We start from the raw sequence: 23,519 nt of genomic DNA on the forward strand, positions 1-23,519 counted from the left end.
AACAGACAGGATGGATGGATGTGCTCCTATTTAATCCCATCCACTGGACTCCACAGATCAATGAGACAGAGGCGTGTGAGAGCGCCAAGAAATAAAGAGATAGTGAAAGATGGACAAAACTGTTATGCCTGATTTATTATTACGTAACATCATGCTGAAAATCTACCAGCAGAGCGGAGCTATACGATTTAAAATGTTTTGATATTACCGCTGTTTCAAACTTTTACCTCGATTACGATTAGCCTGTTAAACCCTGAGGCGGGGTTGGCGAAAGGTGTGTGGAGGTCTGTGTGGAGTTTGCATGTTCTCCCTGTGTCCCCTATAGGGTAGGTACCCTCACAAAAAACATGCAGTAATCCTGGTCTCTATAATGCCTTCCCCTGGTCAGCTGGGGCGCCTGATGGAGGGGAAAGGAACTGGTTGGAATAACGTGTTCCTTCCATGCGCTACGTCCAACCAGGGAAACTCCCCCCCCTGTCAGGTGTAAAGGAGCAACTTGGACACTCAGGCATGAAGGAAGCATGAGTTCAAGTCCGTTGCTCTCCCCATGTCCTCCATATATGGGGACTAGGTTGGCGGAGGGTGTGTAGAGCCCAGGATCACATTAGATAATTGACACAGGGGTGAAAAATGGGTTACAAAATCGTGAAAAAAAAAACCCTAAAAAAAACCATTAACTTCGATGGTCGGGGACCCCCAGGGCTCAATACTGTACTTGGCCCCTCGCTGTTCTCGAGAGCATTTGGGACGGCGGTGGCTCAGGGGTAGAGTTTCCGGGATGGTAACAGCAAGGTTCCCAGTTTGAACCCGGGCTTCCCCAGAGTTAGTGTCGAAGTGTCCTTGAGCAAGACACTGAACCCCTAATTGCTGCTGATGTGCTGGTTGCGGTGCCTTGCATGGTTTCCGCCGCCAACTGTGTATGAATGTGTGTGTGAATGGGTGAATGTAATGCACTATCTATGTAAAGGCGCCTTGGATAAAGGCGCATAAATGCACCATTTACCATTGACAGTTGAACGCTTGCATTAGGGAAATCATTAACCAAATAAAGCCGACATGAGATACATTAAGTTGATGAGAGGTCGTTTGCGATACAGTGAGTGAACTGTGAGGCCCTATTTGCATCTTTACAGCTTGTAGATCTGTTACTCAAAGTAGTAATTAAGTAGCTAAAGTAGTACTCAAAGTAGTAATTAAGAAAAAGCACGGCTCCCTGACTAATGCGTGAGGGAGCCGCGTTTTTTCTACTACTTTATACATTTTTATATACCGGTAGGTACTTTTACTTTCCAATTGTAATACTTTTACTTCTACTCCACAATACATCTCAAGGAATATATTGTACTTTTCACTCCACCATAATTATTTAAAAATGTAGTTACTTTGTAGATTTGTATGATTACAAAACGTACATTATTAACATTAAACCCCTTCAGCCCTATTTAAACTTCGGCGATTTGAAAATCGCCGACCTACAAGCTCACAACGCGCCGCGATGCGCTGTGAACCTGTAGATGGGGCTATTCTCAATAGACTTTAATGCATTTTGGCCATAATGATACCTTGTGAAATAGGTACACTCTGCATATTAGAGTACTTTTGGTACCAAGTATATTTTGATGCCAATACTTTTGTACTTTTTACGCAAATACATTGTGGTATATATATTCTTTCAGAGCGAACGTTTATTTTATTTCGACATCAGGCCTAAATGGGTTAAGGGAGTTGAACAGAACAAAGTGAACGTCTCCCTCGGCTTCATTCACTCACCTGAACCTCTGCGACTCAGTGGCTTTTTTATTGAATTGTTATCAGCGCCAAGAACCGGCTTATAAAGCTGTATATGCACCGACTTTGTTCTCTTATTAGAGCTACACGTCAACACAATGTCAAAAAGAATCCTTTGGCAGGCCTTCGCTGAATAATGCATTCACAATAGGGAGTATAGGGACACTTTCAAATATAGTCTGCTTTGTTTTTGCAACACTCGAAATGCGATGCCATTTCGAGACTCCGTATCAAACAAATATTAAAAAAAGAAATGTAAGAAAGAACATCAATCACGTTGCCTCTCGTAATGTAGCTATTACGGTGGTCAATTAAAACTCTCAATGTTTAAACTGATTGCATTACTTATTCAGAAAGGAACAGAAAACATCGGCGACAGTCTTTTGTTGTGATAAAGAGCCACTGGTTGAGTCACAATAATGGTGCTAATGTTCCTGAACGATTCAATTCACTTTCATCATTAGCCCACTCAGGACGGGAAACCTTCATTATGTTCTACTTTAGCTGTTGAAGATAGCAGATCTACAAGCTCGTATAGTGCGGCACTGGCGCTACGATCCCTGGTCTCCGAGGTCCCTCAGGGACGATCCCTGCGGGTCCCTGAAACAACATACTTTTTAGATGGGGGTCCGTGGCCAATTACATATATTTTTAAAAGGGTCCTTGACATGGAATAGTTTGAGAGTTTGAGACATAGAAACCTACAGTAGGTTTTTCAGAAAACCATCAGTATTTAGGTTCAGGTTCAGGTTTATTTGTCATATTATGTATAGATACAGAGTATAAATACAATGACAATTATTTTTGCTCAGAGTCAGAGCACTCTCAGTCTTATATACACAGGACAAAAACAAACATCTATAGTGCAAAGACAAAAACACAAAAAGTGCAAGTGAAGTGCCAATACAGTGCAATGCAGTTCAAGGTCAGCTGTTCAGCAGCCTGACTGCCTGCCTGGGGGAAGAAACTGTTACTGAGACGGGTGGTGCGAGATTTGATGCTCTGGTAGCGTTTTTTGGAAGGGAGTGGTTGGAACAAGGTATTTGCGGGATGACTGGTGTCTTAGAAGACATTCTGTAGAATCGACCACAGGTCTAAATGGGTTAAATAGCCTGTTGTGCATGTCTGCGTGCAACCGTGCACGTGCATAAAGCCTTGAATGACTTTCTTTATGCATATTTGATCAACGGTTTATGAGCTATTATCGCTACCCTTGAGACCACTTTGTCTCTGTTGAAGTGGAAACCTCACAGTATGTCAAACAAAACTTGTTATTCTTCTGGATTCATTTTCAAAAATAGCAGATCGACAAGCTCAAAACGTTGTGGATCTACCAAAGAACAATGGATGGACATTACTGAGGAACTGTATGTTATGGAAAAACTAACATTCATACTTAGACTACAAGAGGATAAGTTCTATAGAAAGTGGGAAAAGTGGGATCTCTTCTCTCAGCCTAGCGATAATAAAGAGGATTTCAATTAATGTATCTTGTAATATGAAAAATGCAGCATTGTCTTTTGTTTTTGACTTCCTCCTTTTTTGTTCTTTTTTTTCGTCTTATTTTTTGTTTTGTTGTCTGTCTTTTCATCAATAAAAAAAAAAAATGTTGAGGATCTGCTACTTCTCCTACTTTGGTGTGTGACGTCGCTGTAGCATGATCAAGCGGGCCGTTTTACGAAAAACAAAGCACAAACAATGCATATGGAGATGAGAGGTTTCTGCCCCGACAGCCAAATGATTTGTGTTTCTAATGAACGGTGTGACATATCGAGTCAACGCCGGACAACCTCAGGTCCAACATTAGTTACACGGAGCGCTGAAGCGGGGTAGGAATGAGAGGCAGAAGAGAGCGTATGTGCATTAAAGAAGGGGGGAAAAAAGACAACGGGGAGAAGAGAGGGCAGCAGCCACACCAATTCCTCATGCTGGTCCTCGCCTTGTGTTATCAAATGCAGCCCCCGGTGAGCGCACACAGAATAACAATGTTCTGTGATGGGCCCCCGGGGAGGGTCCGCCAGGCTCACACAGGCATCTGGATCCAAAGTGGAGGAGATAGGAGCATTTAACACAGCATTAGTCAGCCCAGTGTGGGCCCAGGGGGGGGCCCCCGCTCGGGGCCCCCCACAGCCTGCATCGTAAACAGAAGCCCCCAAAGGGGGGGAGCGCGTCGAAGCAGCCGCTCGCTGTCGCAGCAATGGGAAGTCTGAAAGAGTTCAGGCCGCCATGAAAGCTGTGTTACCCAAGCAAGACTGAAAGCTGTCGACGGGCTGAAGACATCTCGCAGCTGAGGAAAACAGTTACGCTGACAACAGCTCGCTATAGCTATCGCAGTCAATTTGCCAATACAGTCAAGCCAGCAGATATGTGAGGTGTCAAGACGGTGTCAAGTCAAATCAGCGAGCGTGTCGCTAGACATTCACGCTTGGCTCAGCAAGTGCCGCCGGTAAAACAAGATATAAACAGAGGAGGGGACAGTGAAGTTGTACCAGTGTGTACCAATCTGAACTTGTGCTGGCCCCGGCTTCATTCTTGACTGGGGTGTTATTTTTTTAAGAAGGTCAGCCAAATGGGAAGGCGCGACCTCGGCTGGCAGGCGGGCGGAACACCAAAGCGCCGAGGATGCATAAACACCCAGGGAGCCATAACACACATGCACCCACAGAAGGGCATAAAAGAGACACGACGCGGCTCTTGTTTGCTGCCCTTATTCATTTCGATTTTTGTTTTTCTATCCCGACTCATCTCAAGGTGAACTTTTGGCACTCAGCCGCCTCCCTCGAGATCGGCCCCCAGCATCCGCATTACTATCCAAAGTTGATGTAATGTTAGGAGAAAGGGTTGGACAGGGGGCTTGTTGCTGAAGTAGAACCGAGATGTAGGAAGACACACGCAGGCTTTACAGAGTGGTAGGTTGACGCTTGGGGGGGACGACCAGCGCAAACAAATCTGTATTCCATTTTGGCACGGCCATACGTATACTTTTGAAACCAGTATCTGAGGAACTGGGCTGCGTGCCTGGCATTTGACAATGTTATATAAAAAAAGCGTCCTCTTTTTACCCGACGCTTTCACAGAGATGTCACAAGTAGTAAAAGTACCAGTGCTGGCATAACTGAATGTGTGGGCCTTGGCAAGTGTATTTCCTCTGTCTCCAGATACGTCTGCCTTCCTCATACATTGCTTCTATACAAGTCTATACTGTATATACAGTAGGGTATACGGTTCCCCCCCGACCACATTTCCCCGCAGGCAGAGCCATACACTGTTTACTCACAGAGCCCACCGTGTGTCTAAATAACAGTTGCTTCTCGGAGCGGTATAGCTGGGGGAAGGTGGCTGCACTCTCTCTGCTAGCGAGCGTGTGTGTGTGTGTGTGTGTGTGTGTGTGTGAGTGAGTGTGAGTGAGTGTGCTTGTAATCTCTTTACCTCTTCTATCTCTGACAGAGTGCAAAGCCCGGTGGGGGAATGCTAGTGCAGCCCCAAACTTTATATAAAAGCCTCTGCAAGTAATGGAACAAACTGTGGCGCGTGCACGCGTGTGCCCACACCTATATTCAAGAGCGTTTATTTGTCACTCACTCACACAAATACAGCATGCATATGGTGAGCCTGTGCCTTTGTTTGTGTGTGCGGCGGAGCTGTGTTTTGCTCGTTCCCAGTGGCGCCCCGTGCGTCCTCGGAACAGCCCACCACGGGGTACAGTACTGCACACTGTAAGCCTCCATGAATCACACACACAAGGCGTCTCTCCCTATACGCTCTGTTAGAGCTATACACAGACAGAAGTTGTTGGGGGGGGTTATTTGGTTGTTTGTTTCAGAGTTTTTTGTTTTGTTTTTCATTTTGCAACAGAGGCTGAGATGTCCCAGTGGGAGATTACTGGAACAAGGGGGACACAAAAATACCCATCCCCTCCCTCTGTGATCGCTCCAGCAAGCAAGCGGCGGCAGCCCCCGGGGGAGAGGAAAAACTACTGGAAAAACTTCCCTTCGTCTTGAACCAGGGTTGCAAACAAGCAGTAAAAAAACATGATGGGACCTCACACTGGGAGAGCTAAATATCTGAATTCAGTTTTTTAGACTAGATATGAATATAAGGAGCTACACGATAGAGGGCAGCACGGGTCCATCCGGAAACCGAATACCCCGAGAGCCGAACCGAGAACCGAGCCGGTTCGGGGCCCCAAAATATTGACTGGGTCGGATCCAGTCCAAATTGTCGCGGGTCTGGGTCGGATCGTCTGAAATGCAGTTACCCGAAATTACCCGTGAGGATCCGAGCTTTATATATTAAGCCCTTCGACTTTAAAAATAGGTTTAAAAAATAGACATGTAATTATTACATTCTGAAGTGACAAGACCATATTGTCTGTTGAACAGAGTCAACGAGGGATGGGTCTCGTCATGCACCTTGACATGAGCGAAAGCGCTCCCTCTCTCTCTCTCTCACCCCAATCCCGACAGTGTCATCAGAGCTGATGACGCTCTTAGCGTGTGATTTCATGTGATATTTATTTCTCTCTCTCTAGGCGAGGCAGCCTATGTATGTATGCATTTAACCATTTAAACCCTGGTACTTAACTGGGGTCCCCCAGGGGTTCCTTTTTTCCCCCCGCTACACCAAATGTCCTCACTGAAAATTGCAGAAACTAGCTATGCCTATTTCTCACAAAATGTTCACCATTTCCAGAATAGGGTTCACAGTACAGTATGTGGTTAATGTTATGCTCTTTCAGCTGCCAGAAAAGATGAGGAGGAGTGTGAGAAGAGAGGAAAGAGATGCTCAGAGATCCACAGGGGCAGGCTGGTAGCTAATCCAATATTTGACTAGATTAGCAACAAAAAAAGCCGCCTCTTAAGATATTTTTGCAGCAAACAATAGCCCGAGCACAAACTACACGGGTGGTGTGTGTGTGGGCTGTGGGGGGGGGGTGTTAATGGGGGCTGTACCACAGCTATCGTCTCGGAGATGATGCGTTGAAACGGAGAGGGGGGACTTTACTTTAGATCAACTGAGGCTTTCTGGCTGGCACACAGACGGAAAGGAGGAGGAGAGGCCCACCGTTGGGAGAAGCAGCAGGCCAAGGAAAGGAAATGCTGATGGGAGAGTGGAAAACACAGCAGGGAGAGAGGAGGAAGGGGGGAGATGACAGAACCAAAGTAAAAGAGATAAACGAGAGGGCAGCTGAAAAGAAAAAAGCCCCTGGAATTCATTAGGAAGGTGGCCAAAGTGTTGAGGGTGGTGTTGTGGTGGTACAGACAGACAGAGATATGAGAGCAGCATTGACAGGGGGAAGCAGCTTGGAAGAGGGGAGAGAGTGCCACCTATTGGACAAACACGCACACTTCATTTAGAACCTGCCTGCTGAAATGACCATTAAAGTAAATCAGCTTAATTGCTTTGGATTGTGAGTTTCGTGTTGTTCTTTTGCTCTAGCTCGTTTGATTCATTACGGCCAAATGGAAATGTGCAATGTGATTGTGAACCATTACAGTACATCAAGTCTGCACTACAGCGGTGCACCAAACTAATAGGATAATGTCCACTTCCACTTTCAAGCTGGTGTCTCTATTTTGGCCATGTTAGTTATTGTAGTGGAAGGTTTTCCAAAAATGACCAAACATTTAATAATTATCAGTTAACATAAGTAGATGTATGCGTATTTAATTAACTGATTGAGGGCAGGATGTGCAGGATCTTTCTTTCTGAATGGCCACATCAATGATACTCGAAGTTGACCGGAACAAATATTTTCCATTTAAATAACTGTATATAGAAGATCTATAAGCTCGCAGTGAGCTTGTAGATCTGCTATTTTCACAATAAGAAGGCAATGTTTTATCATTTTGATTTGATTTATTCGTCCAGGGAGGCAGTAACCACTTTCTCTCACACACAAACGCATGCACGCCGCACGCACACGCGCACACGTGACGTCACGTAACGCGTGCTATCTATCCTGTGTATCTCAACAAACGCACTCCTTTCTGTGACATCTGGGCTTGGTGCCATCCTGAAATTGCACACACACCTCAGTTTGTTACATTACTTGCAGAGGCTATTGGTTGTTTTCTTCATTCTTTTTTAATAACAACCCTACTGTATGCTGGAAGGAAGCATGTGCAACCAATGTCTTGTTTTTGCTCCAAAAGCTACTGAATAGGGAATGTATCATTGTGCTTGTGTGGAGAGAAATGCAGTTGCCTGAGGCCAAGTTCACAGTAGCAGTGACAATGTTCAACGGATCATCAACATGAGGCTTCAACCTAAAACCTGACTGTCGCTGCTTGACACGCTACCAAAAAAGATGAGCTGGCTTCAACATTATGCAGTGCTCTGATGACGCAGTGAAGCGCCAATCAGTCATTATGTTTAATTGTTTCACAATTTCCACTTCCCGTCTCTCTCATCCCACAATTCCTGCTCTGTTCCGTAAACGGGAAGTACAACTAATCATAGCTGTTAGCTACAGTAGTTCCCTGTGCTATTAATTGAACCCAAACAGATTAGGTTAGGGAGTGTGGCTTGAGCAACAGAGACAGTCAGCAGCATGTACGTAGCTGGCAATGCTTGGACGTTGTCCACCTTAGGCTGGTGGTTTATACTACAAGTGAGGTTCTACAGACTTACGTACTTTGAATCTATGTAAATTGGTCACTATTATATCTCTCTTGCATACAGTCAGTCATCGTTAGCAGAGATGGAGTACAGTTACAAAAAGGTTTTGAAATAAAACATTTTTAAAAATAAATCAGTCAGTCATCAAGCCGGCAGTGTGTACATCACACATTGTTTCGACGCTCATACCTACCTAGCATGTTGAAAATGAAGTCCTTGGCAGTGTGGACCTCCAGAGCCGTCTGGTCACCGAACTCGCCCTGCTCCAGGACGACCAGCTCCGACACATGGGCCGACAGCTGCTCCAGGGTGGCCCCCGAACGGAAGTCCACCTCCGACGGCTTCTTGGCCACGGCCGGGGAACGCGGTGCCACGGCACTCATCAGGGACTCCATCGCTCACGACGACCCTGCATTGGGGAGAGCAGAGCAGACGTATAAAACACATGGACAGTAGACAGACAGTTACACGACATGTTCAAAGCCTTACGTTTGGCACTCTGTCAGTATCGTGATCGCAGCACTGTTGGCTTTTACGGCAAACTACAAGAGCACGCAGAAATATCGACGACTATAATAACTTTTAAATTTACTACCTCGAATGGATCAAACATAGAAAGGGTTGCGGAATACAAGTATCTTGGAATAATGGCTTGATGACAAATGTACATTTAAATACCATATAGATAATATTGTCTGTAAACTAAGTCTGTTTAACGGGACAGAGCTAGTTTCCCCAACTCCATGAAGGAAAAGGGTTATTGAAGCAATCTTTCTTCCTGCATTGGACTATGGAGATGTCATCTATGGATGCAGCTTATCATTCTGCTCTGCGAGTTATATCTGGTGAACCTTACAGAACTCATCTCTGCATCCTATATGACAGAGTGGGCTGGCCCTCCTTGGCCGACAGGCAAAATAAATACTGGTATCTGTTTATTTTTTAAAGCAATTGATGGGACTTTACCGTTATATATATATATATATATATGTATATTAAAGCTCTGCTGGATTGGAACCCTGTAACATTTAGGACACGCTCCAGCCTTTTGTTTTAGTGCCCCGACCATGTGGGATGACCTACAGCTTAAATTAAAGATCTGTTCTCCCATAACATACGGTCGATTTAAATCGTTGATTGCAGACTTACCCCCCAGGTGCCTGCAACTGTTTTTAAACATTACATCACGCGATGAGGAAATGTTGCCGTTCTGTTTTTGTTTATTGCTTTGAAAATGTTTCTCGACGACACTGCAAATGAGGGTATAACCTTGTCTTTCGAGAATAAATAAAGGCTTGAATGAAAATCAATGACTTGTCTGGAGCCCTATTTTACACTCTGTCGTAGCCCGTCTACAATCTTGCATGACGCAGTGTGGCTTGTATGCAGTATGGCTTGTGAAATAAATAAAAAAGTCACTTATAATGACATGCTCCAAACAAGGAGAAAGACGTTAAAGTCTAGACTGCAGCTTCATCCCACTTCACTTGGACTCTCATGGGTGTACGACTCGCATTTAATTTGATCTGCTCTTCCTCAGAGCCATGTTTGCAGCGTTACATAATACTTGCTTTGTGTAGTTGTTTGTGCTTCCAGAGGCTTTGTGGGGTACCTTAAGGAGGCACGGAATGACATTTAATGGCAGTATGTCCTGGATAATCAGTTTTACAGATGAACAGCATGAAGACATTACTGCAACTATTCTCAAAGGCTTCCCCCGAACAGTCTGTACACCAGAAGTGCTGGAAAGCCTTCCGAAAATGAAGCAGATGTATGTCCCGGGACAGACTCCCACTTCCTCCACCCCACCTGGCCACCTATGTTTCACCTTTGCAGCAGCGTAAATAAGTTCTACTGTAAAATCAAATTGCTCTATGATGTTCAGGAACATAAATTACAGACAGGTGACTATAGCTTCCTTTGCAGAACTGTTATGGAGGCGTAATTACAGATTTGAAGATTATGGATGAGATGTCGACAGTAAGCACTTCATAGCTAGATATACGTATGGAAAGACAATGTGAGGAACAACTGACAATTTGAAAAAAAGTTTTCACCCTGAACATCACCAAGGGCTGGGCCAATATGATGATGTCACATTGCCATCATGTCAGTCACAGTGTGACACCCTCCAAACATTCCTGACACCTGTCCAACCATGCTCACCAAATGTAAATAAAGCTGGTGGAACAAAAAACAACAACGTGGAATCTTATTCCCCATTAAATCTGGGTCCATTTAAGCCAGCTTTGCTAGCAACGCCACAGTAGCAGCTAAGCTAATAGGCAGGCTAATTAGCCAACTGTTATCTGATGTTACGCCTGTCAGAGTTTGCACTAAGCTAACACGCATTCGCTTCAAGTGTCACTGATAAGCTGCATGTGCAGGCCGTTCAGCGTTGCACCTCACTCACTTATGATTAGCTTTATGTTAGCTACACAGCCACATCAAATTAGCCTGCTGGCTAACTTGACAGGTGGGAGAAGTGCAGTGGCACAGTCAGGCATACACATGCACAAACGCACGCACTCACACTACGGCTCAGCTCAGCGCGGCTCAGCTCAGTTTAGCCCTGAGAAATAGCGGCTGGATCACCACGATGAAAACACTAGCTATCATGCTACACCCGGCCGGCTCCAGCAGTGTGCTAAAACGGAACGGAACACACACACCGTGCTCACGCCGATCCGAACAGCGCTTTCTCCGTTATCTGCTCGGTCTGTTGTTATTGTGATCTCTGTGATGAAATCCGATTTCCTCAGCTGTCATTTCCAACAACAGGTCCCTGGCGCCACCTTGGCAGCGTCTAGTGAACAGATCTAATGAACAGTTTTAAGACTTCCGGTGGACGATCTCTTCAAAATAAGAGTACCCTCTAGAGTATGAAAAAAAAGTTTCATTTGCACATTAAAACTACAAATTAAGCATTTAAATGATGCTATATGATGCTAGAAGACACACATTATGTTTCTGTGTAAAAATAAGTAATTAAATAATAATAATAGTAATAATAAAGTCATCTAAATGCATAAATGCTCATCACTGGAGTGCATGGACTTTATAAAGTGGACACTGGACAAAAGACGGCTCCGCGAGGCAACTATCTGGACATACCCACGCGTCCGGGGAGATGTCCTCTACCACCCCACAGTCTCCGCTAAGCGGGAGAGGTGTAAAATTCAGAGCAGCAGAGCTTCTACTGGGGTCAATGCAAAAAAGAATACCGTTTCCGGACCCAGACTGGACACTGGACAAAAGACGGCTCCGCGAGGCAACTATCTGGACATACCCACGCGTCCGGGGAGATGTCCTCTACCACCCCACAGTCTCCGCTAAGCGGGAGAGGTGTAAAATTCAGAGCAGCAGACCTTCTATTGGGGTCAACACTCAAAAAAGTGCCGTTTCCAGACACAGAATGGACACTGGACAAAGAGGCCTCCGCGAGGCAACTATCTGGAAACACCCACGCGTTCAGGGAGATGTCCTGTACCACACCCCAGTCTCCGCTAAGCGGGAGAGGTGTAAAATTCACAGCAGCAGAGCTTCTAATGGGGTCAATGCAAAAAAATGTACCGTTTCCGGACCCAGACTGGACACTGGACAAAAGACGGCTCCGCGAGGCAACTATCTGGACATACCCACGCGTCCGGGGAGATGTCCTCTACCACCCCACAGTCTCCGCTAAGCGGGAGAGGTGTAAAATTCAGAGCAGCAGAGCTTCTACTGGGGTCAATGCAAAAAAAAATACCGTTTCCGGACCCAGACTGGACACTGGACAAAAGACGGCTCCGCGAGGCAACTATCTGGACATACCCACGCGTCCGGGGAGATGTCCTCTACCACCCCACAGTCTCCGCTAAGCGGGAGAGGTGTAAAATTCAGAGCAGCAGAGCTTCTATTGGGGTCAACACTCAAAAAAGTGCCGTTTCCAGACACAGAATGGACACTGGACAAAGAGGCCTCCGCGAGGCAACTATCTGGACACACCCACGCGTTCAGGGAGATGTCCTGTACCACACCCCAGTCTCCGCTAAGCGGGAGAGGTGTAAAATTCACAGCAGCAGAGCTTCTAATGGGGTCAATGCAAAAAAATGTACCGTTTCCGGACCCAGACTGGACACTGGACAAAAGACGGCTCCGCGAGGCAACTATCTGGACATACCCACGCGTCCGGGGAGATGTCCTCTACCACCCCACAGTCTCCGCTAAGCGGGAGAGGTGTAAAATTCAGAGCAGCAGAGCTTCTACTGGGGTCAATGCAAAAAAAAATACCGTTTCCGGACCCAGACTGGACACTGGACAAAAGACGGCTCCGCGAGGCAACTATCTGGACATACCCACGCGTCCGGGGAGATGTCCTCTACCACCCCACAGTCTCCGCTAAGCGGGAGAGGTGTAAAATTCAGAGCAGCAGAGCTTCTATTGGGGTCAACACTCAAAAAAGTGCCGTTTCCAGACACAGAATGGACACTGGACAAAGAGGCCTCCGCGAGGCAACTATCTGGACACACCCACGCGTTCAGGGAGATGTCCTGTACCACACCCCAGTCTCCGCTAAGCGGGAGAGGTGTAAAATTCACAGCAGCAGAGCTTCTAATGGGGTCAATGCAAAAAAATGTACCGTTTCCGGACCCAGACTGGACACTGGACAAAAGACGGCTCCGCGAGGCAACTATCTGGACATACCCACGCGTCCGGGGAGATGTCCTCTACCACCCCACAGTCTCCGCTAAGCGGGAGAGGTGTAAAATTCAGAGCAGCAGAGCTTCTACTGGGGTCAATGCAAAAAAAAATACCGTTTCCGGACCCAGACTGGACACTGGACAAAAGACGGCTCCGCGAGGCAACTATCTGGACATACCCACGCGTCCGGGGAGATGTCCTCTACCACCCCACAGTCTCCGCTAAGCGGGAGAGGTGTAAAATTCAGAGCAGCAGAGCTTCTATTGGGGTCAACACTCAAAAAAGTGCCGTTTCCAGACACAGAATGGACACTGGACAAAGAGGCCTCCGCGAGGCAACTATCTGGACATACCCACGCGTTCAGGGAGATGTCCTGTACCACACCCCAGTCTCCGCTAAGCGGGAGAGGTGTAAAATTCACAGCAGCAGAGCTTCTAATGGGGTCAATGCAAAAAAAATTACCGTTTCCGGACCCAGACTGGACACTGGACAAAAGACGGCTCCACGAGGCAACTATCTGGACATACCCACGCGTCCGGGGAGATGTCCTCTACCACCCCACAGTCTCCGCTAAGCGGGAGAGGTGTAAAATTCAGAGCAGCAGAGCTTCTACTGGGGTCAATGCAAAAAAAAATACCGTTTCCGGACCCAGACTGGACACTGGACAAAAGACGGCTCCGCGAGGCAACTATCTGGACATACCCACGCGTCCGGGGAGATGTCCTCTACCACCCCACAGTCTCCGCTAAGCGGGAGAGGTGTAAAATTCAGAGCAGCAGAGCTTCTATTGGGGTCAACACTCAAAAAAGTGCCGTTTCCAGACACAGAATGGACACTGGACAAAGAGGCCTCCGCGAGGCAACTATCTGGACACACCCACGCGTTCAGGGAGATGTCCTGTACCACACCCCAGTCTCCGCTAAGCGGGAGAGGTGTAAAATTCACAGCAGCAGAGCTTCTAATGGGGTCAATGCAAAAAAATGTACCGTTTCCGGACCCAGACTGGACACTGGACAAAAGACGGCTCCGCGAGGCAACTATCTGGACATACCCACGCGTCCGGGGAGATGTCCTCTACCACCCCACAGTCTCCGCTAAGCGGGAGAGGTGTAAAATTCAGAGCAGCAGAGCTTCTACTGGGGTCAATGCAAAAAAAAATACCGTTTCCGGACCCAGACTGGACACTGGACAAAAGACGGCTCCGCGAGGCAACTATCTGGACATACCCACGCGTCCGGGGAGATGTCCTCTACCACCCCACAGTCTCCGCTAAGCGGGAGAGGTGTAAAATTCAGAGCAGCAGAGCTTCTATTGGGGTCAACACTCAAAAAAGTGCCGTTTCCAGACACAGAATGGACACTGGACAAAGAGGCCTCCGCGAGGCAACTATCTGGACACACCCACGCGTTCAGGGAGATGTCCTGTACCACACCCCAGTCTCCGCTAAGCGGGAGAGGTGTAAAATTCACAGCAGCAGAGCTTCTAATGGGGTCAATGCAAAAAAATGTACCGTTTCCGGACCCAGACTGGACACTGGACAAAAGACGGCTCCGCGAGGCAACTATCTGGACATACCCACGCGTCCGGGGAGATGTCCTCTACCACCCCACAGTCTCCGCTAAGCGGGAGAGGTGTAAAATTCAGAGCAGCAGAGCTTCTACTGGGGTCAATGCAAAAAAAAATACCGTTTCCGGACCCAGACTGGACACTGGACAAAAGACGGCTCCGCGAGGCAACTATCTGGACATACCCACGCGTCCGGGGAGATGTCCTCTACCACCCCACAGTCTCCGCTAAGCGGGAGAGGTGTAAAATTCAGAGCAGCAGAGCTTCTATTGGGGTCAACACTCAAAAAAGTGCCGTTTCCAGACACAGAATGGACACTGGACAAAGAGGCCTCCGCGAGGCAACTATCTGGACACACCCACGCGTTCAGGGAGATGTCCTGTACCACACCCCAGTCTCCGCTAAGCGGGAGAGGTGTAAAATTCACAGCAGCAGAGCTTCTAATGGGGTCAATGCAAAAAAATGTACCGTTTCCGGACCCAGACTGGACACTGGACAAAAGACGGCTCCGCGAGGCAACTATCTGGACATACCCACGCGTCCGGGGAGATGTCCTCTACCACCCCACAGTCTCCGCTAAGCGGGAGAGGTGTAAAATTCAGAGCAGCAGAGCTTCTACTGGGGTCAATGCAAAAAAAAAAACCGTTTCCGGACCCAGACTGGACACTGGACAAAAGACGGCTCCGCGAGGCAACTATCTGGACATACCCACGCGTCCGGGGAGATGTCCTCTACCACCCCACAGTCTCCGCTAAGCGGGAGAGGTGTAAAATTCAGAGCAGCAGAGCTTCTATTGGGGTCAACACTCAAAAAAGTGCCGTTTCCAGACACAGAATGGACACTGGACAAAGAGGCCTCCGCGAGGCAACTATCTGGACATACCCACGCGTTCAGGGAGATGTCCTGTACCACACCCCAGTCTCCGCTAAGCGGGAGAGGTGTAAAATTCACAGCAGCAGAGCTTCTAATGGGGTCAATGCAAAAAAAATTACCGTTTCCGGACCCAGACTGGACACTGGACAAAAGACGGCTCCACGAGGCAACTATCTGGACATACCCACGCGTCCGGGGAGATGTCCTCTACCACCCCACAGTCTCCGCTAAGCGGGAGAGGTGTAAAATTCAGAGCAGCAGAGCTTCTACTGGGGTCAATGCAAAAAAAAATACCGTTTCCGGACCCAGACTGGACACTGGACAAAAGACGGCTCCGCGAGGCAACTATCTGGACATACCCACGCGTCCGGGGAGATGTCCTCTACCACCCCACAGTCTCCGCTAAGCGGGAGAGGTGTAAAATTCAGAGCAGCAGAGCTTCTATTGGGGTCAACACTCAAAAAAGTGCCGTTTCCAGACACAGAATGGACACTGGACAAAGAGGCCTCCGCGAGGCAACTATCTGGACATACCCACGCGTTCAGGGAGATGTCCTGTACCACACCCCAGTCTCCGCTAAGCGGGAGAGGTGTAAAATTCACAGCAGCAGAGCTTCTAATGGGGTCAATGCAAAAAAAATTACCGTTTCCGGACCCAGACTGGACACTGGACAAAAGACGGCTCCACGAGGCAACTATCTGGACATACCCACGCGTCCGGGGAGATGTCCTCTACCACCCCACAGTCTCCGCTAAGCGGGAGAGGTGTAAAATTCAGAGCAGCAGAGCTTCTACTGGGGTCAATGCAAAAAAAAATACCGTTTCCGGACCCAGACTGGACACTGGACAAAAGACGGCTCCGCGAGGCAACTATCTGGACATACCCACGCGTCCGGGGAGATGTCCTCTACCACCCCACAGTCTCCGCTAAGCGGGAGAGGTGTAAAATTCAGAGCAGCAGAGCTTCTATTGGGGTCAACACTCAAAAAAGTGCCGTTTCCAGACACAGAATGGACACTGGACAAAGAGGCCTCCGCGAGGCAACTATCTGGACATACCCACGCGTTCAGGGAGATGTCCTGTACCACACCCCAGTCTCCGCTAAGCGGGAGAGGTGTAAAATTCACAGCAGCAGAGCTTCTAATGGGGTCAATGCAAAAAAATGTACCGTTTCCGGACCCAGACTGGACACTGGACAAAAGACGGCTCCACGAGGATCTTTGTCAACAAGATGAGATAGCAAGAGCTGATGGTACTGATCGATTGTCTTATCACACAGCCACCCGTTAGCTTTCTCTACGCAAGCTAAGTCAGGTGAAGGAGTTACCTCTAGCTTTGGAATGGGTGTCACTTGTGTGCGTTGATTGCATCTGTCTGTGCATTTATGCATTTGTTTGTCCTGACGAAACTTGATTATTTCTTTACTTTTTATTTTCTCGTATGACACGACATAGAAACTACTTGTGCCTAATGTATTGTTGTGCTGTTGAGCGGATGCTCTTTGCATCAGCTCAAAGGTATAGCCTGCTGTGTCATTCGATTAATTTGTCCAGATATGCCATTTATCATCTATACGGATGTACAATGTCGCATATGGTGGCCTGTCGAAAAATACACACATACTGGTCAAAGCATACTCATTTTGGTGGTACAGACAGGATAAATTGAACGTAGTTGGAATTTTTGTGCCAACTCTTAACAGGAGAAGTAAGGTCTGTGGGCTGTTAATTACTTCATATGTTGATAAGCTCTTTTCCTGCTGACATGTTTCACATTGTTCAGATTGAGCAGGTAATATTTGTGCAATAGTGTCTAAGATGCCTTTTTGTGACACGTCAAGTGGCTGCACTATGAATTGTGACATGTTCTTTGTAGATGGCAAGGCCTTGTCACCACATTGAGTACAACTATACAGACTAAGACTTTTCAGGCAAAGCAGGTCATCTCCAAGGAAAGGAGACCGAAGTGTGTATTCTACAAAGCTGTTTAATATGGTGCATACGTCTGTCCTAGAACATTTCTGAGACACTAATGACACTGATGTGTTGGCTAGATTGAATTTATCAAGTTTCCGTCTAAATGTTGAGTCCTGTGCTGCTGCTTCTTCAAGCCGTGTGTGACATTTTTTGAAAGCAGATGTCTGTTGTAGAAATGTTAGAATTGGTAATGGTATGGGTTCACACATATTGTCATTTAGACTTTCATTGCATAAAACCACATCATCTTCTTCCAAATTGTCCTCCGTTATTGTTCTGTTATTATCCTTGTCTATTGTGATGCCAGCATCACCACATTTCACATAGAAATATAAGCACCCATTTATTTTTGACTCTCGCACAGCATTTGCTGCTGGTAAGATTTCTATCATTGTGTCATTTGCTTTAATTACAACATTGTCATAAATCAAGTCTGCCCAAAAGTGTCCAGTTTTGGCCATAGAGCCTATATGACAAATGATTGAGGCCAACTTATACTTAATTTTACCGCCATCACAAATAGGAATTTCGATTACACCAGATGCTTCTACATGCTTGCGGCTCACCGCCCCACGATCAGTAACACGCGACAGAGAAAGAGTAATGAAATCGGGAGAGTCATTCCAACATATTTGTCGCTTCATATCACAACCACATGTTGTACATTTGTCTGGACTTACACCTTCCATGATTGAGTGTTCGAAAAGAGAATTGAGGGACTCTCTTTTCTGTGGCAGCGGTAATGCAAAAATATTAGTAATAGAAGAATTGCTTTCAACTGTCCAGGCACAGAATGTACAGATGTCTGTATGTTTTGCTTGAACAACTGTGTGGACACCACACATACTCAACCAAACTACTAGTTTGTGTATAAAATCTAATGGGTCATTGTGCATTCCTAAAGCCAAGTCTGGGATGCTATTCACTAGTTGTTGAGTGACACCACAGATTGTTTTGCAATCAAATGTGTGACCTGGATTTTGAAAAAACGCTTGAATGAGAGCTGCTAAATTCCCCGGCATAGATGACAACTGAACCATCGAAGTAGGTGTCAATGGTTTCAATTTATCTTGTACTACTTGTAGATGCAGTATAGATTGTAGAGTTGCATTTAGCCAACAATTATTTTCATTATTTGCAAACCTGCATATACTATTGCAAAATCCTGTCTCTGTGCCTCTGCTTTGTGGCTTTGTTTTGTCTGGCACACTTTGATTTTGTAAGAACATCTTTGAATGTGGGGATGGCCGGTGTTGATAAGAGCCCCTAAGATGTTTTGGCAATTTTCGTTTTTTGTTCCAATTTTCTACAGGTGGTGCTGGGTTTACGCACTCTACCTGTGTTGTTCTGTATGCTGCTTTGTCACAGAAATCTATGGCTGACTGGTTGTAAAATAAGCGCATGCGCTGTACACATTCGTCAAGTCTGTGTTTCTCATTTCGTAAAAGCAACACTTTTGTGTTTTTGAATGTGGCCTCAGAAATAGCTGTGCTTTTCTTACACAGGTTTATTTGTGCAGCATAGGCTCCAGAGAATCTCTGCAAATCACCTGAGAGGAGATCTGACCATATTGGAATAGTTGAGAGCATCTTGAACAGCTTGTTTAAAATCAGTTCCCCATGGTAGGTATTTTCACCTGTGTCATTGGTGGTTTTCATTGCTTCATTGGCTTCAGTCCTTACTGTTTCAAAATGTTTTTTGAAGGGAGATGTACTTTCACTGACATCCTCAAAATCACCAAAGAAGTCATGATCAATCACAGTGTCATATGGACTGTCTTGCTGATCATGCTTTGCATCAACATTTTCTTTCTGTGGCGCTAGATTCTGTGTCTCAGAAATGATGGTGTCAAGACTGGCTTGCACCACGCTGGAGTTCCTTTTACTACCAAGTACAATACAAGCAGCTCGTACTATTGTACTTGTTTGTTGTAGTGTTTTGGCATTAACTAAAGTGCTGAAGATGTACATAGCCATATTATACCTCTTATCTCTGTGTATGTACTGTTGTTTGCAAATGTGACTTGCCTGTTTCATCAAATGACTTTTACATGCCCTTATGGTACAGAAATCTAAATCTTTGTTATCTGCCTTTCCTACCACTATTCTCCAGCAGCGTAACAAGTACATACTCATGCTATCTTGATTGAAGATACGCATACTGGCTTTTAAAAGCACTATGGACCTGTCACTATTAATCTGAATCGGTGTTGTGTTTATACCAAATATCTCCTTCTCTTTGCATCTCAATTGTGTGAGTAGTTCCTCTATAGCCGATTGAGTATGTTCTTCAGAGATCATGAATGCAACAGGAGTTGATGAATTAAATGAACTTACTATAATTTCATAATACAAAATCCTTTTCTCTGTTAGTTTAGTCTTAATGATCCCCCCTGTGGCATCCCATGATGCGGCACATTGTGCGGTCGCATTGTGCCACAGTTTCACTCCTGCTTCACTGAAACATATAACCTTAAGGGGACTAACTTTAATAACTTGAATGAATCCTTTTACAACAACACTGTCTGTGTCTTTATCCTCCCATTCTTTTTTAAGGTCCATCAAAGCTTTGATCTCACTGTTATCCTTCCATCCTTGTTTCCGCTGTTCATATTTGACCTGCCTGTACAAAGAAGTGTCTTTGCCAACTCCACTACGATTTCCAGCTATTAAAGACCTTGGGTCTGCATTGTTCACTGCCTCAATGTAAGCATTATGTGCAAATCGGTTCATCATTGATCTACCCAAGTTTGCACGCTCTGTGCTTCTAATGTATCTACCTCTCAATTTGTCCTTTGTGTGATATATGTTGCCAGTGTAAGCTACATGAAATATGCCGTCTTCGAATGAATGGAGATGTATTTTAAAGGTCATCTCACATGAAGTATGCCGACAGGCGCCATTGATTGTCAGACATGGCTTGCTTGATTTTCTAACGACAGCGGTAGAACAGTGGTGATTAACAAAACGGATTATACAGTATGGATTAGATTCCTTGACTTTGCTGGCAAACAGCTCTTGCCATTCATACATCTTAAAATGTCTATGTCCTTTGACTCTTAAGGAGTTTACAGTGTCCCATTCTGAAGACTTCAAAGTAAAGGTAGTAGGTTCAATGGCACTGTGTTTGAAGGGTCCTAATGTAGCACTAGATAGTCCCATGACACTCTGAACAGTACCATCATCTAGACTCAGAGTCTGTACAGACTGATTAGGTACAGTGCTATACGAGTGATCTATTTCTACAGCATCTAGACTCAGAGTCTGTACAGAATGATTATGTACAGTGTTATACGAGTGATCTATTTCTACAGCATCTAGACTCAGAGTCTGTACAGAGACTGTGGGGTGGTAGAGGACATCTCCCCGGACGCGTGGGTATGTCCAGATAGTTGCCTCGCGGAGGCCTCTTTGTCCAGTGTCCATTCTGGGTCTGGAAACGGCACTTTTTTGAGTGTTGACCCCAATAGAAGGTCTGCTGCTCTGAATTTTACACCTCTCCCGCTTAGCGGAGACTGTGGGGTGGTAGAGGACATCTCCCCGGACGCGTGGGTATGTCCAGATAGTTGCCTCGCGGAGGCCTCTTTGTCCAGTGTCCATTCTGGGTCTGGAAACGGCACTTTTTTGAGTGTTGACCCCAATAGAAGGTCTGCTGCTCTGAATTTTACACCTCTCCCGCTTAGCGGAGACTGTGGGGTGGTAGAGGACATCTCCCCGGACGCGTGGGTATGTCCAGATAGTTGCCTCGCGGAGGCCTCTTTGTCCAGTGTCCATTCTGGGTCCGGAAACGGTAATTTTTTTTGCATTGACCCCAGTAGAAGCTCTGCTGCTCTGATTTTTACACCTCTCCCGCTTAGCGGAGACTGTGGGGTGGTAGAGGACATCTCCCCGGACGCGTGGGTATGTCCAGATAGTTGCCTCGCGGAGGCCTCTTTGTCCAGTGTCCATTCTGGGTCCGGAAACGGTAATTTTTTTTGCATTGACCCCAGTAGAAGCTCTGCTGCTCTGATTTTTACACCTCTCCCGCTTAGCGGAGACTGTGGGGTGGTAGAGGACATCTCCCCGGACGCGTGGGTATGTCCAGATAGTTGCCTCGCGGAGGCCTCTTTGTCCAGTGTCCATTCTGGGTCTGGAAACGGCACTTTTTTGAGTATTGACCCCAATAGAAGGTCTGCTGCTCTGAATTTTACACCTCTCCCGCTTAGCGGAGACTGTGGGGTGGTAGAGGACATCTCCCCGGACGCGTGGGTATGTCCAGATAGTTGCCTCGCGGAGCCGTCTTTTGTCAAGTGTCCAGTCTGGGTCCGGAAACGGTACATTTTTTTGCATTGACCCCATTAGAAGCTCTGCTGCTGTGAATTTTACACCTCTCCCGCTTAGCGGAGACTGGGGTGTGGTACAGGACATCTCCCCGGACGCGTGGGTATGTCCAGATAGTTGCCTCGCGGAGCCGTCTTTTGTCCAGTGTCCAGTCTGGGTCCGGAAACGGTACATTTTTTTGCATTGACCCCATTAGAAGCTCTGCTGCTGTGAATTTTACACCTCTCCCGCTTAGCGGAGACTGGGGTGTGGTACAGGACATCTCCCTGAACGCGTGGGTATGTCCAGATAGTTGCCTCGCGGAGGCCTCTTTGTCCAGTGTCCATTCTGGGTCTGGAAACGGCACTTTTTTGAGTATTGACCCCAATAGAAGGTCTGCTGCTCTGAATTTTACACCTCTCCCGCTTAGCGGAGACTGGGGTGTGGTAGAGGACATCTCCCCGGACGCGTGGGTATGTCCAGATAGTTGCCTCGCGGAGCCGTCTTTTGTCCAGTGTCCAGTCTGGGTCCGGAAACGGTACATTTTTTTGCATTGACCCCATTAGAAGCTCTGCTGCTGTGAATTTTACACCTCTCCCGCTTAGCGGAGACTGGGGTGTGGTACAGGACATCTCCCTGAACGCGTGGGTATGTCCAGATAGTTGCCTCGCGGAGGCCTCTTTGTCCAGTGTCCATTCTGGGTCTGGAAACGGCACTTTTTTGAGTATTGACCCCAATAGAAGGTCTGCTGCTCTGAATTTTACACCTCTCCCGCTTAGCGGAGACTGGGGTGTGGTAGAGGACATCTCCCCGGACGCGTGGGTATGTCCAGATAGTTGCCTCGCGGAGGCCTCTTTGTCCAGTGTCCATTCTGGGTCCGGAAACGGTAATTTTTTTTGCATTGACCCCAGTAGAAGCTCTGCTGCTCTGATTTTTACACCTCTCCCGCTTAGCGGAGACTGTGGGGTGGTAGAGGACATCTCCCCGGACGCGTGGGTATGTCCAGATAGTTGCCTCGCGGAGGCCTCTTTGTCCAGTGTCCATTCTGGGTCTGGAAACGGCACTTTTTTGAGTGTTGACCCCAATAGAAGGTCTGCTGCTCTGAATTTTACACCTCTCCCGCTTAGCGGAGACTGGGGTGTGGTAGAGGACATCTCCCCGGACGCGTGGGTATGTCCAGATAGTTGCCTCGCGGAGGCCTCTTTGTCCAGTGTCCATTCTGGGTCTGGAAACGGCACTTTTTTGAGTATTGACCCCAATAGAAGGTCTGCTGCTCTGAATTTTACACCTCTCCCGCTTAGCGGAGACTGTGGGGTGGTAGAGGACATCTCCCCGGACGCGTGGGTATGTCCAGATAGTTGCCTCGCGGAGCCGTCTTTTGTCAAGTGTCCAGTCTGGGTCCGGAAACGGTACATTTTTTTGCATTGACCCCATTAGAAGCTCTGCTGCTGTGAATTTTACACCTCTCCCGCTTAGCGGAGACTGGGGTGTGGTACAGGACATCTCCCCGGACGCGTGGGTATGTCCAGATAGTTGCCTCGCGGAGCCGTCTTTTGTCCAGTGTCCAGTCTGGGTCCGGAAACGGTAATTTTTTTTGCATTGACCCCAGTAGAAGCTCTGCTGCTCTGATTTTTACACCTCTCCCGCTTAGCGGAGACTGTGGGGTGGTAGAGGACATCTCCCCGGACGCGTGGGTATGTCCAGATAGTTGCCTC

At 47.0% G+C, this 23,519-nt stretch overlaps 2 protein-coding genes across 4 annotated transcripts in view; both read right to left on the reverse strand.

Annotated features, from left to right (window-relative positions):
- LOC308335722 (signal recognition particle receptor subunit beta-like) overlaps nt 1-23,519 on the reverse strand; it is a 398,251-nt gene that overhangs the window by 361,023 nt on the left and 13,709 nt on the right. The window lies entirely within an intron of this gene.
- tmem102 (transmembrane protein 102) overlaps nt 1-23,519 on the reverse strand; it is a 47,042-nt gene that overhangs the window by 23,031 nt on the left and 492 nt on the right. The window contains exons 2-3 of one of the 3 annotated variants that reach the window (XM_080792669.1): nt 11,082-11,204; nt 8,603-8,818 (exon numbers count right to left, since the gene is read on the reverse strand). In XM_080792669.1, coding sequence (XP_080648795.1) covers nt 8,603-8,804 — 202 coding nt within the window. In that variant the 5' untranslated portion in view covers nt 8,805-8,818; nt 11,082-11,204. The other 2 variants (XM_080792670.1, XM_080792671.1) reach the window with 2 other exon arrangements.

This window comes from Protomyctophum bolini (genome assembly GCF_963924005.1).
Source record: "Protomyctophum bolini genome assembly, chromosome: 20".
NCBI classification, from domain to species: domain Eukaryota; kingdom Metazoa; phylum Chordata; class Actinopteri; order Myctophiformes; family Myctophidae; genus Protomyctophum; species Protomyctophum bolini.